The sequence below is a fragment of the Cyprinodon tularosa genome, unplaced genomic scaffold (genome assembly GCF_016077235.1).
Source record: "Cyprinodon tularosa strain WSP-4 unplaced genomic scaffold, ASM1607723v1 ctg83, whole genome shotgun sequence".
Classification (NCBI taxonomy): domain Eukaryota; kingdom Metazoa; phylum Chordata; class Actinopteri; order Cyprinodontiformes; family Cyprinodontidae; genus Cyprinodon; species Cyprinodon tularosa.
In genome coordinates this window covers 1,168,939-1,192,500 of record NW_024039596.1, presented here as the reverse complement: position 1 = coordinate 1,192,500, position 23,562 = coordinate 1,168,939, and the positions used below count along the sequence as shown (strand labels likewise).

The following is a 23,562-nucleotide window of genomic DNA, read 5'->3' as shown; positions in this document are numbered from 1 at the left end:
GGGAAAGTTTGTCCGACAACGGAAGGACATGACGGCAAAAAAGAGCAGAGATACAGGTGGGAAAAGGGTCCCAGCGTTCTCGCGCACCTCGCTCTTCTAGCTGGTCCGACTTCACGAGTTGTTTTCCGCAATGGCAGTCATAAAAACAAAACAAGCCGGTAAGGTACCAAACAGGAAATACGCATAGTGTAGAGCGGATTTAGATTTGACCAATCAGAGGCCTCCTGTCTGCGGCACTGGCACCTAAAATTTTGGAGAGGTGCAGCAGAGTGTCTGCGGAAGGGGCGGAGGTTAATTTGCTTTCACTGTCACACATATGCCCCGCCTCTCGCCCATTGACTGCTGGAGATAGGCACCAGCACCCCTCGCGACCCCAACTGGGACAAGCGTGTAAGATAATGGATGGATGGATGGATGTCACATATACGCAGAAGACCTGGTTTGTATAAATCAGCCTGAAGTGAGAAGTGGGAGGGGCTAGATTATTACGCAATCACAGGTGGCGCCCGAACAGGGACCTCTCAGAAGAGTTTACAGTGGTAGCAATTCAAACTCTCCACTTTCCTTGATGGGCTCTTGGTCTTTAGCTAGTCCCCTACAATTCCTTTTTAAACAAGCTGGCCTCCTGTCTGCGGTCACCTACAATTTGGGAGACGTGCAGCAGAGTGTCTGCGGAAGGGGGTGGAGACGTCTTTGCTTTCACTGCGACGACGTAGTTCCGAAGTATAAATCTGCGCTACGTAGGGGGAATGTCTCAGCAGTCAGGGGAAATGCCCGAGTTTCAGTCCCTATTGTGTAATTGCTGCTTAGCCCCTCTCTTTGCCCAGTGCATACGTCATTAATTAGTTTTACCCATGATTTGAATGACCTATTGATTAAATATAACTTTCACAACACCTTTAATGTTAGGAAACAGGAAAGTTGCATTCCTGGATTTTACAGTTTATTTTTGTTGTTTAAATATCAATAAATATGTAAAGATGGATGAAACCATCATTGTACCCGATTCCTATGTTCATTCTGCCGAGTCGTCCTCGGCAGATGGCCGCTCATTCTGAGTTTTTCCTCTCCACTGTCGCTGTAAGCATGTTTGGTGTGAGGGATTGCCTTTGAGTCAATGAGTCGATGCAATCAACTGGTTTTCCTTAGATAGAAAACTTCAAATCGATTTGACTGTATGATCTGGTTGAATTATAAAGTGCCTTTAGATGATGTGTTGTGAATTGGCGCTATATAAATCAACTGAATTAAATTGATATGCATTTTTTTTTATCTATGAGCTGGAAATATCCCCAGACTGGATTTCAGAAATCTGGTCACCTTACTTTAACTTCGTATCAACAACAATCATCCAATTTCTACAAGTAAAATAACTTTGTATAAAATCTCCAAAAAATAAATTTTTTAAAGATGTTCCATTTGTCCTCTCCTTCCCTCAGATCTTAATAAGAAGCAGTAATGAAACTTTTTGTATCACCTGTGTTCAGGCTGAGCTCAGTCGGTCCTAGAACACAGTACAGTACTCAGAATGACATTACATTTGGCTACTCTAGGTCGCCAAATTAAATTTAAAATAATAGTAAATAAAAGTAATGATAAGTTAAGACCCCAGAAGGGATTTGATTCCTGTGAAACGGGTGTAGCACAGTTTGTTTGAGTGCTGCTACCATGTGGTGTCATCATCAGCAAGGGTCTGTTTGTCAATGTTCATGAACCAACCCTCTCTGCCTATTTAGAATGAACAGATTGAGTCTTCAATTAAAACTATACAGAATAAGAGTGCAAGTTATTAATCGATGAGTTCATCTAAAGTTAATTGATCTCAATGATGGACTAACACTTCATTGTTAAGCAAAAATGTTCTTAAAAAAACAAGCTTTATATTGTATCTAGGAGCATCAGATAAACCTGGGTTCTGTATAAAATTGATTGCCAAAAATCTTAAGTGTTTTGCTTATTTAAAAAAACAAACAAAATCTGTTTATATTTTTTACCTTTATCCACTAATTGTGTGTTTGTTAAATAAAATCCCAAGAAAACACTTTTGGAGAATTACACAATGTTTAAAGTTTTTGTGTATTTAATAAAGCTTAGCTCTTTGAAATCTTAAAGTTTTCCATACCTGCACCGGAGTAGCATCTAAATTTAACAAAGATCGGGTTCAGTCAGATATTATACCACAACTATGCAGACAGGTAGCCTCGTGAGACCATCCTGATCTCGCGAGCTTTCAAGGTTTCACTCGCTAATCAGTCTGGAGACTCTCCGTTAAAGAAAAATTTGGAGCCGTTCACCAAACGAACGTCCAATCAGCGTTGGCTTTGAGGCGGGTTGAGGTGTGACGCAACGAGAAGCGCGACAGTTCAGTCTAAAGAACATGGCGGCTTCAGCCGATGAAACTAGCGTTAGCGTGGCTATCGAGCAAGTTTTATCGGAATTACAGAGTATTCGCTGAAAGAAGAGCAAAACACTGCTCTGGAGGCTTTTCTCAGAGGAAAAGATGTTTTTGCTCTTCTCCCGACTGGTTTCGGCAAGAGTAGCCTGGCTTGTGGTTGTGTTTTCGTCGTCGCTCTGTTAGTACGTCATATGCTTCGTTGATGTGATTGGTTTATTTGGCCCGTCTATCGCCAACATAGGCCAATCAGCTAACCAGTATTTTCGCCCCTTCCCAAAATTACTTAAATGGAAGGTTTCCAGATGGATATGCGGAGCAAATCCATCTGGCGGAGTCAGGTTAGCAGACAGGACTTGTGCCTGCACAAATACTGAAAAACAGGTGGCTAAGGCACAGCTGCATCCCTGACACTTCTAGTCCATTTTGCTTTTAGAGCACATTTCCCATGAGAGAAAAGGAAACAGCTACAGCTGCATTATGATTGCATACATTATATATGTGTTTTTTAGCACCAACAACTTAGTAGTGTCAAGCTCACTTTGCTAAGGTTTCCCTGGTGGTTACAAGGCACTTCACACTGCTGTTCTCTAATCCCCCCATTCACGCTTTTACTACATTGGAAATGAATCTGACAAGCAAAGTGTTGCTGCTAGGGTTACGTCTAACCAACAAATCCTTCAAAATGCAGAAGATCAATGAGAACAAGCTGCTATAACAACTTGCAAGTTGCAGAAACAAATGTTTTTATTCTCAAGTTATTGAAGTTAAATATGATGGATTTATTTATATAAAAATAAATAGTATAGCTGGGCTAAGACACACATGTGGCAAAAAATTTTCAACATGACTTTTTTCTTGAATCTTGCTAACTAACAAACAAATGCTATCAAATGTATTGCCTCTTTGGCAGAGCAAAAACCGTTCAAAGTCATGCTAAGCAATAAAACAACAAATAAATAAAAGCCATAAAAATGATAGATGTCATCTAGGGGGGTGAGGTTGCTTGAGGACCCAAATGCAGAGATGAGTGAAGCATTAGTTGTTGTTGGGTTAATGGAAAACTGAGGCTAGTGATGGGTCCAGCAACACCGATGCGTTGCTTTATGCATGGAGCCCACAGAGCAAAACACTGTATCGGTGACTGAATGACACACTAAACTGTGTTTAAAAATCTGTCAACATGATGCATTTACAAAAAAAAAAGTCTAAAACTAAAATGTTTTTCAGTTGATCATTAAAATTATGACGAATTTTGGAGCAGCCTAAAAGGAATAGGAATGTTTCAGCCGTTGCGTTTTCATTTTATTTTTCTCGTGTCATACTTTTCCTCTCAGTTATCACTTAACTTATCTGAATTGATCTTAATCTCAAATTGACTCTTAGTTTACTTACTGTTTTTATTGTACTTATTGTTTTAAAAATAGGATTTAAAATGCTAGTCCACAAGCATCCTCATTCACATTTTTTCATAATTTTTTTATTTTATGATACATGTTTACATTATTTATTGGCTGCATCTAAAAATATCATAATTTAAACATAGATATGAAATAATACAATATAACCTACAATGACTTAAATTATATGATTGTACTAGGTCATAAAATCAATTCAGTTTAGTCTGTCAAATAAGGCCTGTAGTGTCTTTAAAGGTCCAGCAGGTGTCAGTATTCTGTGAGACAGTATCAATACAGTTTGGCAATGTGTCGAAACGCTTCAAGATGCCCCATTAACCCATCACTACAAAGAACAAAAAAACAACTACAACAAAAAACAGAAAACATCAGGAAAAACTCATGTGGGGAGCCAGAGACGAGGAAGCAATTAACAACAACAAGGAACCAGTGACTGAACAGGAGATATTTAAATGGGAGACAACAAAAACCAGGATAATTGGAAGATTGGGGGCAGGTGTGGACAGAGGAGTCTAGAAGGGAGCTGGGGGGAAAAAAAGAGACTGACACAAGAGGGCAGCAGAGAGCAAACAATATCTTAGAACGAAGGTGTTCAACAGGGGGTCCGCGACCCCTAGGGGGTCCGTGGAGGTACTGCATGGGGGTCGCAAAAGTTTTGGTTGATTACTTTTTTTTTTTTTTTTTTTTTTATGTTCCCCCCTGCAATTTTTTCCACAAATTAAAATATCTTAAAATATACATTAACATGAGTTTAACACACTGTAGTAAACAGATAAATGGAGGCAGAAGATGTCTTTCAGTCGCCAATGCTTACATTCAGCGACACTCAGGAGCTCTTTCAAGCTGGGCACCGTTTCATTTACAACACCTGTGCCATCAACCAAGAATCAAATATTTTAATATTCTCAGAGGGAAATTACTTTTGTTACATGACTCCATATGTAATAGAGTGACTATAGGACCAGGCTGATATAACGCAATTTTATACAATATTAGGGTAATTTTCATACAAAATTAGGGGGTCCCCACTTGATCGGGCCATCAGTTTGGGGGTCGTTGGCCTTGAAAAACCAATAAACTACAAAACACAAACACAGAAAGACATTCATCATAGTATAACTGAAAACTCACAAAGGAAACTTAAACAGGACCAAAAAGTGGAGAGTCATGACAAAGAAGCTTAAAGATTAAATCAGAAATTTAATACTTATGACTTTATGGGATGTTTCTAGTGCCATTTCAGCATCATTACAAGATGTAGAGGAGATTTCAACCAACATCTTAATACTCATTTTCTTTTTTTATTTGAATTCCAACATACTTCACAATACCATAACAATGTCCACAATTTACAAAGAACAGGGAAAGAAAATATCTTCATTAAGCCACTAACCAATATAACACAAAAGCCTTGACTGTAAGCCATATTTTCTCTGACCTAATGTGAAGTCAGATAGGCCATAAATGCACCTTAAACTTTTGCTTTACTATCTCCAAAATGCTGCAGTGGATGAGGCTGTAAGTCAGAACAACTCGCAGTGTAAATAGAACTAAGCTAAGTATGGCCTTGGACAACATGATTAAAATTCTGCTCTGTAATCCACCGTCACTTTAAATTCAATTCAATTCAATTCAGTTTATTTATATAGCGCCAAATTCACAACACATGTCATCTCAAGGCACTTTACAGTTCAACCAGATCATACAGTCAAATTGATACAAAGTTTTCTATCTAAGGAAAACCAGTTGATTGCATTGACTCATTGACTCAAATACAATCCCCCACACTAAGCATGCTTGTAGCGACAGTGGAGAGGAAAAACTCCCTTTTAACAGGAAGAAACCTCCAGCAGAACCAGGCTCAGTGTGAGCGGCCATCTGCTGAGGCCGACTGGGGTTCAAGGAGACAGAAGCAGAGATACAAAAAGCAGCTGTAAAAGGCGGCCCCGTCCAGGAAACACGCAGCCAGGCAGACGAGCTCCAAGGCAGCTCCCATGCCAGAGGACGAAGAGAGCACATCCACTCAGTCACGGTCAGAGAAACAGGACCACACTGGAAAATAGACCCTTTAAAGACAAAACACCGGTACAGAATATAGATACACTTCTGAATTTGTCATATTTATAGGCCCTTTACCGGATTTTATTTTAACCTTTCTAAGAAAACATGATATAAACTGTATATTGTGAGGCAGAAAAGGTCATTTTATTAAAATAAATCATTAATTGATTGTGCCTATGCAGGAGTCCAGGCATTTTTAGTGCAGGCTTCTAATTTAAGCATAACAGTTTTTAGGGGTTCACTAAGTACAGCTAAAGGTTTCCAATCAGCCACTAAGAGCGTTTCCCACCACATCTTGTAAGCAGAAAAGTATGCTAGCCAATGAAGGGAAAGATGCGATACCTCTGCTGGGTGTCACTGCATATACAGCAAAAAAGCCAAAAAGGGTCAAAACGGATGAAGAGAAGAGAGTTAAAACGCAAGGATGATCAAAGTAGGATTAAAGGAAAGTTTTTCATTAGGATAGGGTTAGGGGCGGGACTTACAGTTCAAACCATACTATTCTCCCTCATGGTTCAGAATTGTGCAGAGTCATCCCGAAATCCCATATCCTTTGTGACCGCTCTGCCCCGCTGCGCTCCAGACCACCTGCGCAAAGCAAAGCCTACAGGATTCTATGCAAAGCCATTTGGTTCAATTGCCTCCGCTGTTCCTCCCGTCTTGCTCCACTACGACTTCCTCGGAGCTCGAGGAGAGCATGCGCTACATTACTGTAAAAGTCATAGGAGCAAAACATGCGGAAATTAACGCTTAATTTAATATAACATATGAAAAAAATCCCCATCAGCATCCAGCATATCTGTAGTTTCTGCCCAAATATTTTCTTTTTTTTTTGTGGATTTCTGTAACAGGGATAACTAGGATCATACAAAATAGTTTTTTTATGAACTATGTTTGTTCTTTCCTTCCAAACTCATTATCTCTTCTCCCATGCCAAGTTTGTTTTGACTGGATTTAATTAACTTTTAAGCCTCTCGGTATAAAATAAATATTTTGGTCGAGATGAGAAATCTGCCTACTGGTATGTTGAAGTAACAACAGTTTGCATCCAATCATTTAATTAAATGGCCGTAGTTTTGGGTAATTTATAAGAATTATGCTTTAATTTGTAGTTACCAATCCATCGTTACAATATTTTAATTTGACAAACTGGAACTTCTTGATGTTCTTTTCCTGGTTTGATGCGATTGCAATTGTGGATCTTGACCTGGCCGGACCGGAGCCAAAAAATAGCTTGGCTCTATATTTTGACGGTGAAGACGTACCGGTATGTGGACGGTGACGTTTGGAGGAGTAGCAGTGGATGTGAAACAGCGCTCATTGATTAACATGACAGACAAGTACTCTGCATGACGTACGTGAGCGGAGCAGAGCGCTGACGGAGTATGTGGAATCTGGAGGTTACGTGCAGAACCTTTAAAGGGTAAAAAAAGAGAAAGAAATGAAAGAATTCTAAAACTATTTACAAAAAAGCAAAACTAATAACTATGTCAGGAAGCCCCTTCTAAAACAGGCATGCCCAAAGTCGGAACTGCAGATTTTAGAGGTTTAGCTGCTCTAGCACAGCTGGTTTTACTCTCTTTACTCTGATTCCACCCTTTCACTAAATTAAGGGGTCTGACCAGGCGATAACGCTTCTCTTTAGATCTTAATGTCCACAAATGATGACGGAAATAATATTTTAGAGGTTTAAAAAGGAATTGTAGGGGACTAGCTAAAGACCAGACAAGAGCCCATCAAGGAAAGTGGGGAAATTTTGAATTGCTACCACTGTAAACTCTTATGAGAGGTCCCTGTTCAGGCGCCACCTGTTATTGCATAAGAATCTAGCCCCTCCCACTTCTCACTTCAGGCTGATTTATACAAACCAGGTCTTCTGCGTATGTGTCGCAGTGAAAGCAAATGTAACCCCGCCCCTTCTGCAGACACTCTGCTGCACCTCTCCAAAATTTTAGGTGCCAGTGCCACAGACAGGAGGCCTCTGATTGGTCAAATCTAAATCCGCTCTACACTATGCGTATTTCCTGTTTGGTACCTTACCGGCTTGTTTTGTTTTTATGACCGCCATTGTGGAAAAAGACTTGTGAAGTCGGACCAGCTAGAAGAGCGAGGTGCGCGAAAACTCTGGGACCATTTTCCACCTGGATCCCCGCTCTTTTTCGCCCTCATGCTAGTTCGTGATTGTCGCTCTTGCGTTGTGGCGTGGGATAACATAGCGCAGATCACGCTTTAATATTGGGCATAAATCAATAATATCTGCGACAAGCTCAGTGCGACACACTGCTGCGGGAGGATAACCATCCCTTTCCTCTTGTGCTCCAACACTGAAAGCAACCTGGGTTCACTAACAGTTCTAAAAACACATAAAGAACCTTGTTTGGTTTCTCATAAACTTAATAGTCTGCAATTAAAAATCTGGCACTCAGCAGCATTCCCCAACGGTGAACCATCTCCAGCTTTACAAATCCCACTTGAACCCAACTATCATAGCCCCACAGCTATTGACAAATTTTGAAACTGGTACAATCCTTTAATATATATTTTGTGTTTATATTTTGCTTTATGCTGATTGAGGTTTAACTACTTTTTCTCTGTTTTCTCTTTTGCTTTTTCAAAACAGCTCTTCTTTTCCAAACTGTTCTCTCCTCTTCATCACAGTTAAAAAGGTAGTGTTGAGTGATGATAATCTTCATCATGGACCTCATTCCTTTCAAATAAACCAGTCTGAGTAACATTATTTGAAGCTTTAGCTGTCATACAGCCACCCAGACAATAGCACACAGGATAACAGGAAGGAATCACAATAAAGGGCAAAAAAGACAAACCTCTGGTAAAATCTATAGAAGATACACTTGTTTTTGTTAAGATATATTTATTCTTTATAATTCCATTGACATTTAGCATGTAAAAAATTAAATTATATATGTTTTTTCTTCTTTAAATGGTATCAAACTTTTCAAAGACACATACTGAATCCACTGATCTGCTATCAACAAGGAATCTTTAACAAGTTTCATTTAAAGACTGGGCTTGATCGTGGAATTGTGTCCTCTGTAAATATTAAGGATCATCAGCCTGATGTTAAATCCAAAGAAACATGCAGAAAATTACGATAGTGAGTTCAATTTACAGGCTTTGCGATGCACATAAAAACCAGTTGACTGTGCAACAATTCAGCCTTTTTAAGAAAAAGACCAAAAAGCTAATCAGAAATAAATATGTGTTGAGGAGAAAAGATATTTAAAAAAGAGAAAGATGAAGATATCCTACCTAGATCAGGTGGGGCTCCTGTGCCTTTTGTCCAAACTTGTAAAGACAGTAGACTGCCAGCTTCCTGCATGGGACCCCTCTGTTAACAGCTGGTGCCAGAAGTTGATATCAGCTTCAATTCCTTTAGGGTCTTTATACATCAACTCAGAACCTCTGCAGTTCCCTCGATTGTGTCACTTCCCATCAAGTGTTGCTGCTTTTTTTCTGAGCTCCGAAAGCGCACAGTGATAGAGACGTCTTATATATAACAGAGCGTGTCTGCAATCAGAACCTGCCAACAGGTGTTATGAAACACAGGCTGGTTTGATGAAGCAGCTGTAACATCCTCTGGTGGGCTTATAAGGCCATATGAAAGTTCCACACAGATAAAAGTATTGCTTAAAAGGTCAGCCTGAAAAAAAAAATATTGGCGGGGTTGAGGGTCAGTAGGACTTCAAAAAACGAATCCTACTGCAAAAATTTGATCCTTCAGAATCACTCTCAAGGTGCAACATGTATAAATAAATCTTCCATGGACAAACAGGTAGATAGATAAAAAAAAAAAAAAAAAAAAAGGATCCTCTAACACAAGGCACCTAGAATCAGGGCTCCGTCATTTTTGGATATTTAGGTCGATATAATAACATCTCATTAAAACTATGATTTATGGTATATATTCATTATTGTTGTTAATACATACAAAATATAATAGGTACAATATAGTTACCACAGACAGACTTCCCTATTAGAAGGTTTTTAGGAATTAGACTAACTCACTCCTTCACACACACGTCTAGCAGATTGACCTTTTGGCGAGAGGATGTTCCGTCACTGCAAAGGTAAACTCTCAACCGTAGGCTTCTGCTTCTCTAAAGTGCTAAATTTACTGCTGATGTGTCCCAAAAGTGCCAAACTGCAAATAGTATACAGGGTGACAGTTTTTTTTTTTTCTTCTTTTAAGTAGGCCACTGTTCGTTAGCTCGCATACTCAGATTAATTAGTGAGAGGTAAAGTGACAGAGAAACAAACACTCCCAAAGCTGGCTGAGTGTTATCATTTCACACTGAGGCAGTGTTCATCCTCCCCCCACCTCCCTCCAGCACCAGAAGCCTGCTTCTTATTGAGCATCGGCAGCTCGGCAGAACCCAGTCGGGATGAGAGCTCCTCCTGCCCGGTCTTTTCCTGTCCTCTCTCCCCAGTGCCCTCTGGCCAGACCCTCTGCTCGTAATCCTGGTTGCAGACAGGAGATCCGCTGAGGGCAATTTCTCTCATCTTTTAGACGGGAATGTTTTTCTAAGCTTTGTCTCCTTGGTGCATCGCCGCCTTATTGTGCATGTCAAAGAACTGGCCAAAGATGGGTGGGAGGAGAAGACAGATTAATTACAAACAAAAAAGCTATTCAGGAAAGCCTGCGAAATGCAGTGCGAACACGGCCGCGTGCGTAACTGAATGCACTTAAAAAACTGAACAAATGTGCTTCACTCTACTGTCTGCTCCACACCTTCACTACGAGCAACGAAACAGGCAATCAGATCACTTCAAAAAGAGTCTTCAGTTTCCCATAAAAAAAAAAAACAGTAAACACATTCCACCTTATGAAGAATTGAATAAACCGATGTGGTCGGTCACAAAGCAAATCTTAAAGCAAAGTAGATTAATCCCAAAAGCTGACTTCTGATCACAACTTAGTCTCTCGTCCTCCTTCTCTCTAAAACGGCAGCTCATCCTTTTGAAATCCATACGGAAAGCTGGTGATGTGTGTCCTGCCTGCTGCATGGATGGAGATCATCCTGCACAGGTGGAAAGCAGGGCAGGTTTGGAGAGGCGGCAGCAGTTCACAAAAAGCCCTGCGCCTTTCTGTTTTCCTCTCCTTCTCTCCAAGTATCTCCAGCAAGAACAGACAGAGAGAGAGAAGCTACAGAGAGAGAGAGAGATGCTCAGAAGGGGTGGGGCTGGATGGATCCCTGCTGGGACCTGGAGTGAATTTAAATACTCATCCTTTCTGTACCTCAGTACCTCTCTGTTTCCTTCCCTTTCTTTTCACACAGCCTCTTAATCAAGACTTGTTACCTCTCACCTTCTGCTGTCATATGCACAGGAAGAGTAGCATGAAATTTAGGGCTAAGGACAAATGAGCAGGAGGAATTGAAGCACTATATTCAGATCCTAAGCTAACCGAGTCCATATCTCCATCCATCCATCCATTTTCCGTCACGCTTATCCTAAGCAAGGGTCACAAGGGGTTCTGGTGCCCATCTCCAGCTGTCGGCAGTCCATTGCAGTACACACATACAAACAGGACAAACAACCATTCATGCACACACTCACACCTAAGGAGGTTTTAGAAAAGCCAAATCACCTAACAGTCATGTTTTTGGATTGTGGGAGGAAGCCGGAGTACCCGGAGAGAACCAACGCATGCTCAGGGAGAACATGCTAACTCCATGCATGTTTAAAAGTCATCATCTTCAGGAGATTCTTCTTTTTTAAAAACAAGTCTAATAAACTTTCACTAAAAACACAGCAAACGTGAGTCATCACTGATCCCAAATATAATTCAGGTTTTCTTCATTTTATTAGCAAAGGCATAGCTATAATGTAGCTTAACATTTTGCTATATGTCATCATCATTATGGAATTTCTTAATCCGGTCTGAATTGTATAATCAGATCATTTATCTCAATTGATTGTTAATTTTTTTTTTTTTTATTATTGTTATTAACCGATTAATGCTCTTGGAAGAAATTGTCACCCTTAGCAAAATGCTTCTTTGCTAGAAGTCGCCTTCGGTTTCTTCGAAACACTTTTAAGCTAAAGCTCATTGGCAGGAATTTTCATGCTAATCTCGGATATATCTTTGAGAGGACTCATAAATATTTTTGTGAAATATTGACCTTGATGTCTTAAAATCGCCATAATTGGACAAATGGCTAAAATTTGCCTGAGTACAAGTAATTAAAACTGACACTCTAGGAAAGCTAGATGTATCATGGGAGACACATAAAGGGGGTTAAAGAATACATCTGATATATATAAGTATAAAAATAAATAAAACTGTTTTTAGTGCATGAAATGTCTTTTGATGTGGATTCTGTTTTCTACTTATGTTATGATTTGGACTGTTGTGCCATAAGCCATTATATTAATTTTGAACAGTGGTGGAGCGAAAAACTTTGCTTGACTCTCTTAACTATGTCTCTAAACCCCCCCACCTTCGGCCTCTTTCCGTTGGAGCTCTCCCCACAGGGGCCACTTTGGGTAGAACAGAGATAACATGGCTAAATGGCCTTCATTCTTCAACTTCTGCTCTAGCTATAGTAGTAGCCATTCAAAATTTCCCCGATTTCCTTGATGGGCCCTTGACTGGTTCTTGGCTGGTCCTCTACAATTCCTTTTTAAACATCGATCCTTGTACTAAAATATTCTGTAATTTGTGCAGATTAAGATCTAAAGAGAAGTGTCATCTCCTGTTCACACTATACAATTCAGTGATAGAGTGGAGTCAGAGTAAAAAATATGAACCCCTAGCAGAAGTCCAGTGGCTGGAAGTTGGAGGGGATCTGGCTGGGAGTTGCAAGGGAGTAGGCTGCCATTCGGCTGGCATTTGACTGGGAGGGAAGATTTTGAATGGCTGCTACTGTAAGTAGAGAGAAAGGCTACATCTAGAACCAGAAAACAGATTTTTTTGCAACGTTCTTTTTGATTCTGCAGGATTGAGCCTGAGCCAGGGGGAATGAAGCATCCTAAAGGACGGAATGAGGGAGTGGCAATCCATGTGCTTAACAAAGCATTACTGCTGAATACATCTATGAATCAGCATATGCATGAACATATCAGCCGATACTGATACAAGTAAAAAACTTCAATATCTCCCAAAAACATTAGCTAGTAATGTAACAATGTAACAGTTATTTTTTTTTATACTTATTTATCATCTCCTTCACTAATTAATGACAAATGCCTGAAATATTTTCTACCTGTATTAACTACATATATACTTTGACAACAGCAGCTGTATTAACATCAATGTACATTTATATTTTCTCCCCCCAAAAAAGAAGAAAATCTTTATTCTGGCAGCAGGTTTATTGGGCAGCAACAAGGCCCAGCTAGCAGGCTTTGTTCCAAGACACTGTAATGTTCCTGCCACTAAAAGTTCTTTCAGCATTAAGACATAACGTCAGAATTCATATGAAGGCAGGACTCTGATTAAAGCACTAACCTAAGGACAAATGAGTAGGAGGTTGGAGAGTTTTAGAGTTGAAATCTTCATGTTAAGTTAGCCAACCGCTCTCTGGGGTAAAAGTGCCGTCCTATAGTTTGATGCATTGAATGACGATCCTATAGCGTAGTACTGCTAACGTTTGATGTCTAACCAACAACTAGAGCTTCTCTTTGAGTTTAAAACAAAGAAACAATCAGAAACGATAACATTCTACTCCACAGCTTGGATAAAGAACGTCGTTAAATCGACTTGCTTTGCAGTTAATCTTTAAAGAGTTTTACAGGAAAACAACCTGCAGAGTTTCAGGACTCCAACTAAACATTTCACCTACCTTACCTCCCAAATCGTTTCTTTCTTCCCCTTCTCTTGCTTTCTTTCCTTTTCTCCCTTTCTTTTCTTTTTCCACAAAATCTCACAGTCTGCACAATCTGTCTGTCTGCTCTATAATTATTTCCATGGTTACCAATAAAGATGGCAAGCTTACCCTGACGTACTATGGTAGTAATCTCTGGCTCTCCTCCGCCTGTTCCAACTGTCCTCTCCTATCATCTGTCGCCTTCTTCCTTTTCCTTTCTTTGCAGCTTTGCTACATGAGTCTTTTCAGCCTTCTGCTTCTTCGCAGAGCAATTCTGTTGCTGTATGAGAAAACCTTTTTAAAACCGATGTTTCCTCTAGAAGTTGATGCTACTCCATTATAAGCTCAAATGCAGCTCAAATGTAAACTATTGAAGAAACATGTTGACCAAAATATTTAGATAGCTTTTAAATACAGTGCTAGAGGTTGCACTTGTAGTTTTTAGGGTTACTAAGCTGCATTAATTCAGGGGTTCTTATTTAGTGCTACAAGGCTTGCAGTGTATTTTTTTACCAGCTGTCAAGTAGTAAGTTGGAGTGTAATCAAACCAGTTTCTCAAATTTATAACAAACTGCATCTTCCAACAACACGTCTTCCTGTTGCATTGTTTTCACCTCCACACATTTCTTTTTTTTTATCTAAGACTGTGATCTCACCAGTTGATTTGTAAACTATGCTTCAAGATTCCAAGGAAAAAGTCTGTTGATTCTGACACCAAACAATCCTCACTAAGATGGTCACGACTCATGGCTATAAAAATGTAGAATATGTGTTGTATGCCTTCATTTTTTATGTTTCAATGTTAAGAAACATAAGACATAAAAATCATAGAGGGCAAAACTGATATCTTATATGTTCTTGGTCTTGGCCTCTAAAGGTCTTGGTCTCTAAGGGTCTTGATCTCTAAAGTTCTTGACCGCTAAAGGTCTTGGTCTCTAAGGGTCTTGATCTCTAAAGTTCTTGACCGCTAAAGGTCTTGGTCTCTAAGGGTCTGGATCTCTCAAGTTCTTGACCGCTAAAGGTCTTGGCCTCTAAGGGTCTTGGTTTCCAAAGGTTTTGGATCCTAAAGGTTTGGGTCTTGTCTCGGTTGCGGTACTCCTTGCTCTTGGTTGGTGTGGTCTTGACTATAACATTAATCACATCATCATGGGTACATCATTCTCTCATATCTGCGCTTAAGCCGGGCATACACTGTTTTATATTGTCAATAGTTGCATGCAGCTATAACTCAAACTGTACGACAAAACCAGAAATTTCACACTGTGCGACCTGACTCTCTGAAGCGATCTACCTGCTCACACTGCATTTCCAAAGACCACACGTCGGACTCAGAGTTGAGAGATGGGGCTGTTGGGACTAGTCAATCTGGATGAAGAAGACTTTGCATATGTACCGTGCTCAAGGTTCTGGTAAATGGGCTCATAGCTCTGCTTCAACAGCAAGATTAGATTAGATTATATGAGCTTTATTGATCTCACAGCGGAGAAATTCACTCGTCACATGTTGGCATAGTAGTTAAAGGTGCAAACAAGGAGAAAAAAGGTGCATTAAGAAGAATAAACAATATATATATATATATATATATATATTGTTTATTCTTCTTAATGCACCTTTTTTCTACCTTTTTTTACCTTTTTTCACCTTTTTTCTGTATATATATATATATATATATATATATATATACAGTATATCCAGGTATATACAGTATATCAAGATAAATAAGGATTAAGGTGCAAGTGTACATGTATTGCACACAATGAAAAAATAAAATAAAAATAAGAAATAGAAAAATAAAAAGATAAAAAAAAATACAAGGTAGTAGCACAGAGGTTTGAGGTGACATGTACAATCTGGATGGCTTATATACAGGTGGATTTACTTTTACGTTAAAGTGTAGTAGGAAAGGAACAACGGTGAGGTAGTGGTATGACTATTCTAATAAATAAAGAATTTAATATAGCTGCACAGTGGTTTTTACAGCAGTTATTGTGGTTATAGTGCATTATTATAGGATCTGGTGGCAGCAGGAATGAATGACCTGCGGTAGCGCTCCTTTTTACAGACAGGGTGATTTGTCCACGAACACCTCCCGACGCCTACTGCATTTCAAACATTTTTGATTTTCTCTCGACCTTACGATTCCTGATCGGGAGGTGGTCGTGAGAGGCTAATCGCCCCTCGTTACCCTCTGTATACTACACAACGCAGGTAGTATGATCAGGCTGAAAGTCGGCCACGACTGGAGATACCGTATGGTATTTTGCCCTTTTCAGGCAACATCAGTGGATGTTCACTGGACATGTCAGCGCTGCTGTTTTACACATTACCAACCTTTTAGAATTTTTTATTTTTTTTTTTTACATCAAACTGTTTTATACTTGACACCAAATATTGTTTTTGACACAGCTGATGTGGCCAGGGGATAACTAAACAACCCAAAAAATAGAGGCTAGAGCAGCAGAATATGATGTTTATGAGAGATGAGAAAACCAATTAAATAAAAATAAAATAAAAATGGGATACAATTAGATTCATACTGGTTTAATTTCTGAAGACAATTATCAATAGCTTTGAGCCTCTAAAGCTATTGATACCAAAGAGGCACCACAGTCTGGCAGAGACTCAAATATGAAAACAAGGTAATGAGGACTTTAAGATGTCAACAGATAATTATGGTTAAGGCTCAAAATGCCTAATGGGACAGAAGGGGAAAATCTTTGCTATAATAAATGAGGGTAAAGTCCCTGCAGCAGGAATGCTTCCTCCTTCACAGTGGTAGTCATTAAGGAAAAGGATCATCTGTTTGGATTAATATGCTTCAGGATCTACATCAGTATCTATCATACAACAAAGGAATAAAAACTTTCTTCGTACACCTCTGATGTCACCAAATCTGCAATTACAATTTATTTTTTTATTTTTTTAGATATAAAAAAATCAGGTATACATTTAAAAAAACATATTTTTAAAATTCAAGTGAAATTACTTTTAGTTTACTATTGCAATACATTATAGTGTTAGACATTATAAATAGGAGTTGGACCAAAATGTAGACCGACAGGAAGGAGCGGAATAATGAATTTAACAAAAAATAAGTTTTTCAAAGAAATGAAAAAATAGAAATACCGTACCATCAGCAAGAGAAAAAGGTTTAAATCTAGTATGGCGAGGTAGCATTAGATGAACAAACATTAGGTTTCAATATCTGTATGCATCAAAGTTTTTCCCCCTTCAAATCAAACATGTGTGTTTTTTACACTGAAGATTTACTTTTTGGAGACTTTTCTTCATTATTTTCACAACTTCGCTAGGAGGTGCTAACTAGCTTAGCCCTATTACTTCCTTGTTTACCCTCTGCTCAGATGCATGGTAGCGTACCTCAGGTTATACAATAGGGATGCACGATATAATCTGCCCCCTATCGGTATCGGCCTTAAAACTGAATATCGGACATCGGCCACCCCTCCGATATTTAACCCGATATTTGATCAGCTTCTGAGTTTCTAAAGTCTAAAAAAATAAATACTACTTCTTCCTCAAAAACTTCTTTTTTTACAGACTTAAAAACTTCTAAAGACGAGGGAAAAAATATTGATACATTCAAATATCCCAATATCTTCATATGCTGATATATTGCCATTTAAAAACATAATATCAATCTCTTTACTAATGAAATATTGCTATATGTCATCGATAAGCTACGAAATCCCCCGAAAATTCACGAAATTTTGCCATATTTTTATATGTTGATATATTGATGCGGTATCGATCTATTTTACTAACAAAATCTCACAAGAATTTGAAAAATATCACGAGAGTTTGTAACAGCACGATGAAATTTCACGAGATTTTGAAAGTAAAATAAATCGATACCGCGTTTTTAAAAATCAATTTGATATCAGCATATGAAAATATATTTGACTATATTATTTTTCAAACTGTCAGAAATGGATAACAAAACTGCTATTTTCAATGACTACTTATTTTTGTCCATCTTTAACATCGGTATCGATATCGGTTATCGGCTACATGAGTTTTAAAATATCGACATATCGGATATAGGCCAAAATCCCAATATTGTGCATCCCTATTATACAGTATTATTATTGTAAATACACACAAATTGGCAACAAACTGAGCAAAAGCAAAGCGTAAAACACAGCTATAACAAATAGGCCTAATACACCACCAGGAGATGGTAACAAATTAGTTAAACTTTGTGTGCAACTAGAATGAGTATGTACAGGTTTAAAAAATATAATACAGGGGTCACCAACGCGATGCCCGCTGGCACCAAGAGGCCCTCAAGGACCACATGGGGGGCCCTCTTCGTCTTCTGAAAACAGAAGAACTCATTCAGTGGGTTAAGTTTGATTTTTTTTTATTCTGTTGCTCTTCTTTTTAATCATTTATGTATTATTTCATCATGTTAACTATTTCATCATATTTCAGTGGTTTCAAAATGACAACATTAAAAAGAAAATTAGAAATGAATAAAAGAATAAAATAAGAATAAAAATGAGTTTTTATGGATGAGATTTACTGTAGGTGAACACTGATCCCTCCAGTTTATAGGTCAGTATTGGTAGCCCTTCCTATGACTCGGTAGCCATGAAGTAGCCCTCAGCCTTAAAAAGGTTGGTGACCCCTGATATAATATAACATGAAAATGCACCTTTAAAAGGAAAGCATGGAGAGCACGAGTAAAAATTTTCTTAATAGGTGAATGATGTATTCTCATACGATTGAAATAATAATACTTATAAAAATGAAAGAAGAGCATAAAGTAAAATGAGCACAAGAAAAGACAAGAAAACTTAAAAGAAACACTCCGACATGAAAAACAAGAATTGTGAGCATACAGAAAGATAAGGCAAAACCCAAATAGCAAAAAATAACAGAATATAGCAACAACTGATGAACATACATAAATTAATAAGAAGTAAAAACTGAAAAACATAACTTCAAATTAAAACAAAAAGTAAATAATGCAAATCAATGACTTTCAGAAACAAGATCAGAAATACCTTATTAATCCGTTGCAATTTATTTTCTTGCAGTGCAAAAATAAAAATACAGTATAATAATACAGAACAAAATAAGTAGGTAAAATAAGTAAAATTACAACAATTTTAATCCTCCTAATGCCTGGAATCATTGTGTGGGCTATAGTGACATTCTTCATCTATGCCTGCTTTTCCAGTAATATCTGCTATTTTAAAGTTAAACTACTGTGCAAAAATATCCCAGAACAGGCGTTTCAAACTCAAATTCTCCAGGGCAAGAATCCCGCTGCTTTTGGTTGTGTTACTCGCTCTACACACCTGAAGAAATCGACCAAAAACTACCTCCCTAACAGCAGTGAGGCTCTGCTAATGAGCTCATACTAGAATCAGATGGATTAAAGCTGGGAGACATCTAAAAGTTGCAGGACACCATCCGTCGAGGATTTGAGTTTGACACTTCTGCCCCAGAACAATAACAAACTGTTGGTGAACTTCCACTTTTTGTCGTTTCACTGAAAGAAAAAGGACAGACACCTGTCTGGCTGAGATTAAGGGTGTTTTTAGTTGCAGCAAGGAGTCCAACAGTGAACACAGTCTGTACAGTACATCCCCAGGTGGAGCCCTGCCTAACACAAAGAAAGTATCCCTTTTATTCTCTCTCCACTCCCCCTCTAGACTTCTGACCACATGCTTCAAAGCAAACACCCCCTTCTTTTCTCATACAGAGGTGTCTGTCCCAGGAATCCCTCCCATAGATTTACCACCCTGACTGGATCACTAAATCACACCCAACATGGCGATTCGATTCAGTATGAATTTCCTGACCCAAGGATTAGATTATTTTCGATACTCAAGAATCCACCATGTCTGTCTTGCCTACTGTTTACGCGAGTTTGTGTGTGCAAGCAGAAAGAGGGTAGTGGCTAAAGGAAGCGAGGTAGGAGGGCAAAATAAGTTCAGCGCCACCGCAGCACGGGAGGGAGAATTACGTCCAGGAGCAAATGGATAAAAATAGACCGGAGGAAAAAAAAAAAATTAATCGATACTCATCGGAACGTTGGCTGTTGGATCGATGCATCAATAAAAAAAACGATTATTATTTACACTCCTAATCAGAACCTCCTGGGAAGTCATTGAATTTCACAGCTCCATAGCTTTCCCGCTTTAATTATTAAAAAATAGAAAACATTGCTTTCTTTTACAGTACATCAATAACTATTTAATAACATGGTAATAACAAAATGACCTCACTCAAACTCACCCATCAAAGTTAGGGGGCGGGGTTAACGCGAATCGAGTCTCTGTAATCGCTTTGCTTTGCCTTAATGTGCAGGGTGACCAATCAGGTGTTAGATAACCGCCCCCTAACTTTGATGGGTGAGTTTGACAGATTCTTTTAATGGTTTCGATCCACTGCGACACAGGACCATGAAATAATTAAATGCACACTGAAAAAATTATATATATATATTTTTTTTAATAAAATGAAGACGTATTTTATTAAATTAATGACACATTTAATTCCTTATTTATTTAATAAATTACACGTTTAATTAATTGTTTATCGCTGTATTTATTTATTTAATTGTGATACTTTATATTAGTGACGTGGTTTTAATTAATGAATGACACATTTATTTATTTAATTCCACATTTAATTAATTATTGACACATTTAATTATTTATTTAATGCTGTATTTATTTAATTTTGGCACTTTTTATCCTCCATAGAAAATAATAGCCTCAGTGGTAAATGTTTTAATTGCACTAATTGCTGCACATTGAGCGGCAATTGTTTAGCAATGCTTTATGCAGAGCTGTCAGTATTAGAAATGGAACTTTACCTTCTGCAGTATTGTTTGCCTTGTTTCTATTAATTATTTGTTTTTCATTTTCGATATTTAGTGGAAGGAATTGTGCTTTAATGAATGTTCTGGACTGTTTGCATTTCTATAGAAGTTTTTCCACAGAAGTTGCATAAAATATCAGGTTTATTTTGTCGACTTGCTTTTTGTTAAAATGCAATTAATTACATATCCTGTAATGAAGTTAATTAAAATTTCAATTGTTTCCCACCCATAAAGGAATTTGTTGTGGAACTAATGGTTTATTGGACTTTCTTATCAGTTTCTAAAAAGGTAACGGTTAAAAATATCTAGTTCAAGGTTTCAGCTGGTATACATTTTTCTCCTACATCGATAATAAACTTTATAAACAGTTTTCTGTCTGTGTCAAATATAAAAATGAATGGAAGTTAAAGGATTTTGCAAACAGCAAAAAAAAAAAAAAGGCTAAGCACACCATATAACTGAAATGTGATTTTTTTTTTCCGTCATAGAGATTCAGTTTAAAAGCCCAATGCAGACAGAGCTGTCAAATGAAACTTTTTTTTTTTAATTAAGCTAGTTTCCTAATATAGAGTTAAGTCTGGAGAATCTGGCTGCACAGAAAACCTTTGTGTTGCTTGATGATGTGACATGCATAAGAATCAGTGTGAAGTCATTTTGCTGCGGTCAGAGAATCCCTTTTGCTATTTGAAAAAATTATAATCTAATTCCTACAGATGTTAATGTCCTAAATTTAAATTCACTGAATAAAGCTGAAGGTTTAGAGTTGGATCACAAGTTTATTAAATTAGGAACCGATTTATGAAAATAACCTGGTATCAGCTCACATGAATGAAGCTGAATTCAAACTGGACTGAACTGGATTAAATTAGTTAATTTTGTTTTTCGTTAGCAATATGATAAAATGTTTTATCTTATGTTACATTTTCTGATATTTTCAAATAAACTTCTTTAATTATTGGAGGAAAATAAAAATTAAGCGTTAACTTCATGCAACCTAGATAGAGTAGCCATCTAAGTTACATGACTCTGCCATGTCTTGTTCACTCCAACACTGGCTGAAGGATCAGCTCCACTTGCAGGGGGAACTACTGCTGAGCAGACACCGGCTGGTGTCAGCCCCCATGTTTCAAATGGATAGATAACGGGGGATTTGGGCCTGACAGGAAGGGAACGAAGCTAAGGAGAAGTAACAGGAATCACACTGTGACAGCCAGACTCCAGGGAAGCAGGAGGAGAAAATGGAAAGAGGGGAGGGGACCTAGTAGTGGGCTGTAAGGAGCTCTGCTGAGAAAGTCTTGTATTTTGTGACAGGATGACGGATGGCTGAACAAGGAGGACAGGACTCTACATGAGCACAGAGCCACTTTACTGGGTCGTACTTCAACACATGGTGACAATGAGCGCCACAGCTGGAGAGGAAGACACTGCCAGGTCCAGAGAGGTACAGTATTCCTCATCTTCATCACCTTTATAAGGCCTTCAGGTCCAAATCTATGGAAGTAAATCCGTGTCGCTGGGATTTGAATTAAAAAGGAAATTTAAATGTTTTATGTTTGTACAGTACTTACTGTTTCAGTGTTAAAATATATTCAGAACACATATGAAGGCACCACATGCGTCACGTTTTACACTGAATTTAGACGCCGGATTTAAGACAGTGAAATAGAGCCAGTTGAATCTCAGAACGCTGAAAATATTGAGTTTGAATTTTGAAAGGTTGAATTTTTTTTTATATGCAGATTTTTTTAACACTGAAAATTTTAACTGAAAAATAAGTCTTGAAAATGTAATCACTTTGAAATAGGGATTCGAATTTTTAGCTTGCAGAGAAAATAAATGAAATTTCAACTGTGTAGAAATAATGACAATGAAATTTTTTTAGGTCAAAAATGTGTTCTGAATATATTTTAACACTGAAACAGTAAGTAGAAACATACAACATTTAAATTTCAGTAGCATTTTTAATTCAAATCCCAGCGACACAGATTTACTTCCATACAAATCAGCTAATCTAGAGCATGTTTCTTTTAGTAGAGAATCATCACGGTCTTTAAATAGTCAAAGACAACAGAATGTATATAATATGATTAACTATTACTAACATGTATAATATAAGTTTAAAGGGATATTTTTCTGTGTTTTTCTACATAGAAATAATTTTTTATAAAACACAACAGAAAAGTCTGTATTAGAGAATTAATTTGCATCCTTTAGATAGAGGTTTAAAAATATTCATATTCCTAATTAGAAGTACAGATACCTATCTACTGGTAAAAGCATAAATAGCATTTGAATTATTTTACTTAAGAAAAGGTAGAAAAGTACAGTTTCTACATATACATTTTAAAATAACTTTTAAAAGCTCTGTTCTTAAGAAACAAATCAATGCAAAAGAAAATGTTATGTTCTTTTTCGTACCTGGATGGTAGGGAGAGCAGTTCATAGTTAAAAACTACAAGCTCAAAGTTGGGTTCACACAGATGAAAATAAACTAGCTCACTCTTTCAAACAATCAACTAAGTTGACAAACCTATAAATGAAGTTCAATCAAGTTCATTTTTTTAAATTAAGCCACAATCCTACAAAATAGAACTGCATATTTAACGATAACGACCTGGATCCAAAATAATTTTTTTCACCCTCCTCATCGAGTTGCAGATATTTTTCCAAGAGAGCTCGGATGCATTAACTTGATGTGTCACTTTGAATTTGAAGTAAACGTGGATGACGGACAGACTTGTGCACAGTTTTGCACCAAAAATCAAACTCAAACTCTGCCAAGCGCTCTGCCAAACTGGCATCAGATTACCAACAGATGAGTCCGAATGGAGCAGACTAGTACTAACTGGTCTGTCAGGCTGTTTGCCATAAAAAGTGCCTTAAAACCTGACGTTAGCCAAATAAAAGTGTCCTTATCAATTGAATGCCAATGTGAGCTGTGTGTGTCGCTCGTTATTCTCAGAGTGAACGCTGCTCTCGTTCACGTTCGTTACTTCAGATCTGATC

At 37.9% G+C, this 23,562-nt stretch overlaps 1 protein-coding gene across 9 annotated transcripts in view; it reads right to left on the bottom strand.

Moving 5' to 3' along the window:
* The window catches only part of syngap1b (synaptic Ras GTPase activating protein 1b), a 338,065-nt gene that overhangs the window by 147,639 nt on the left and 166,864 nt on the right, over window positions 1–23,562 (bottom strand). Inside the window, exon 1 of one of the 9 annotated variants that reach the window (XM_038272438.1) lies at window positions 9,142–9,656. The exons of the other annotated variants lie outside the window; for them this stretch is intronic. Within the exon in view, the coding sequence (XP_038128366.1) occupies window positions 9,142–9,211 (70 nt within the window). The 5' untranslated portion in view covers window positions 9,212–9,656. Of the gene's footprint in view, window positions 1–9,141; window positions 9,657–23,562 lie in introns of those variants that run through there. 9 annotated transcript variants of the gene reach the window in all.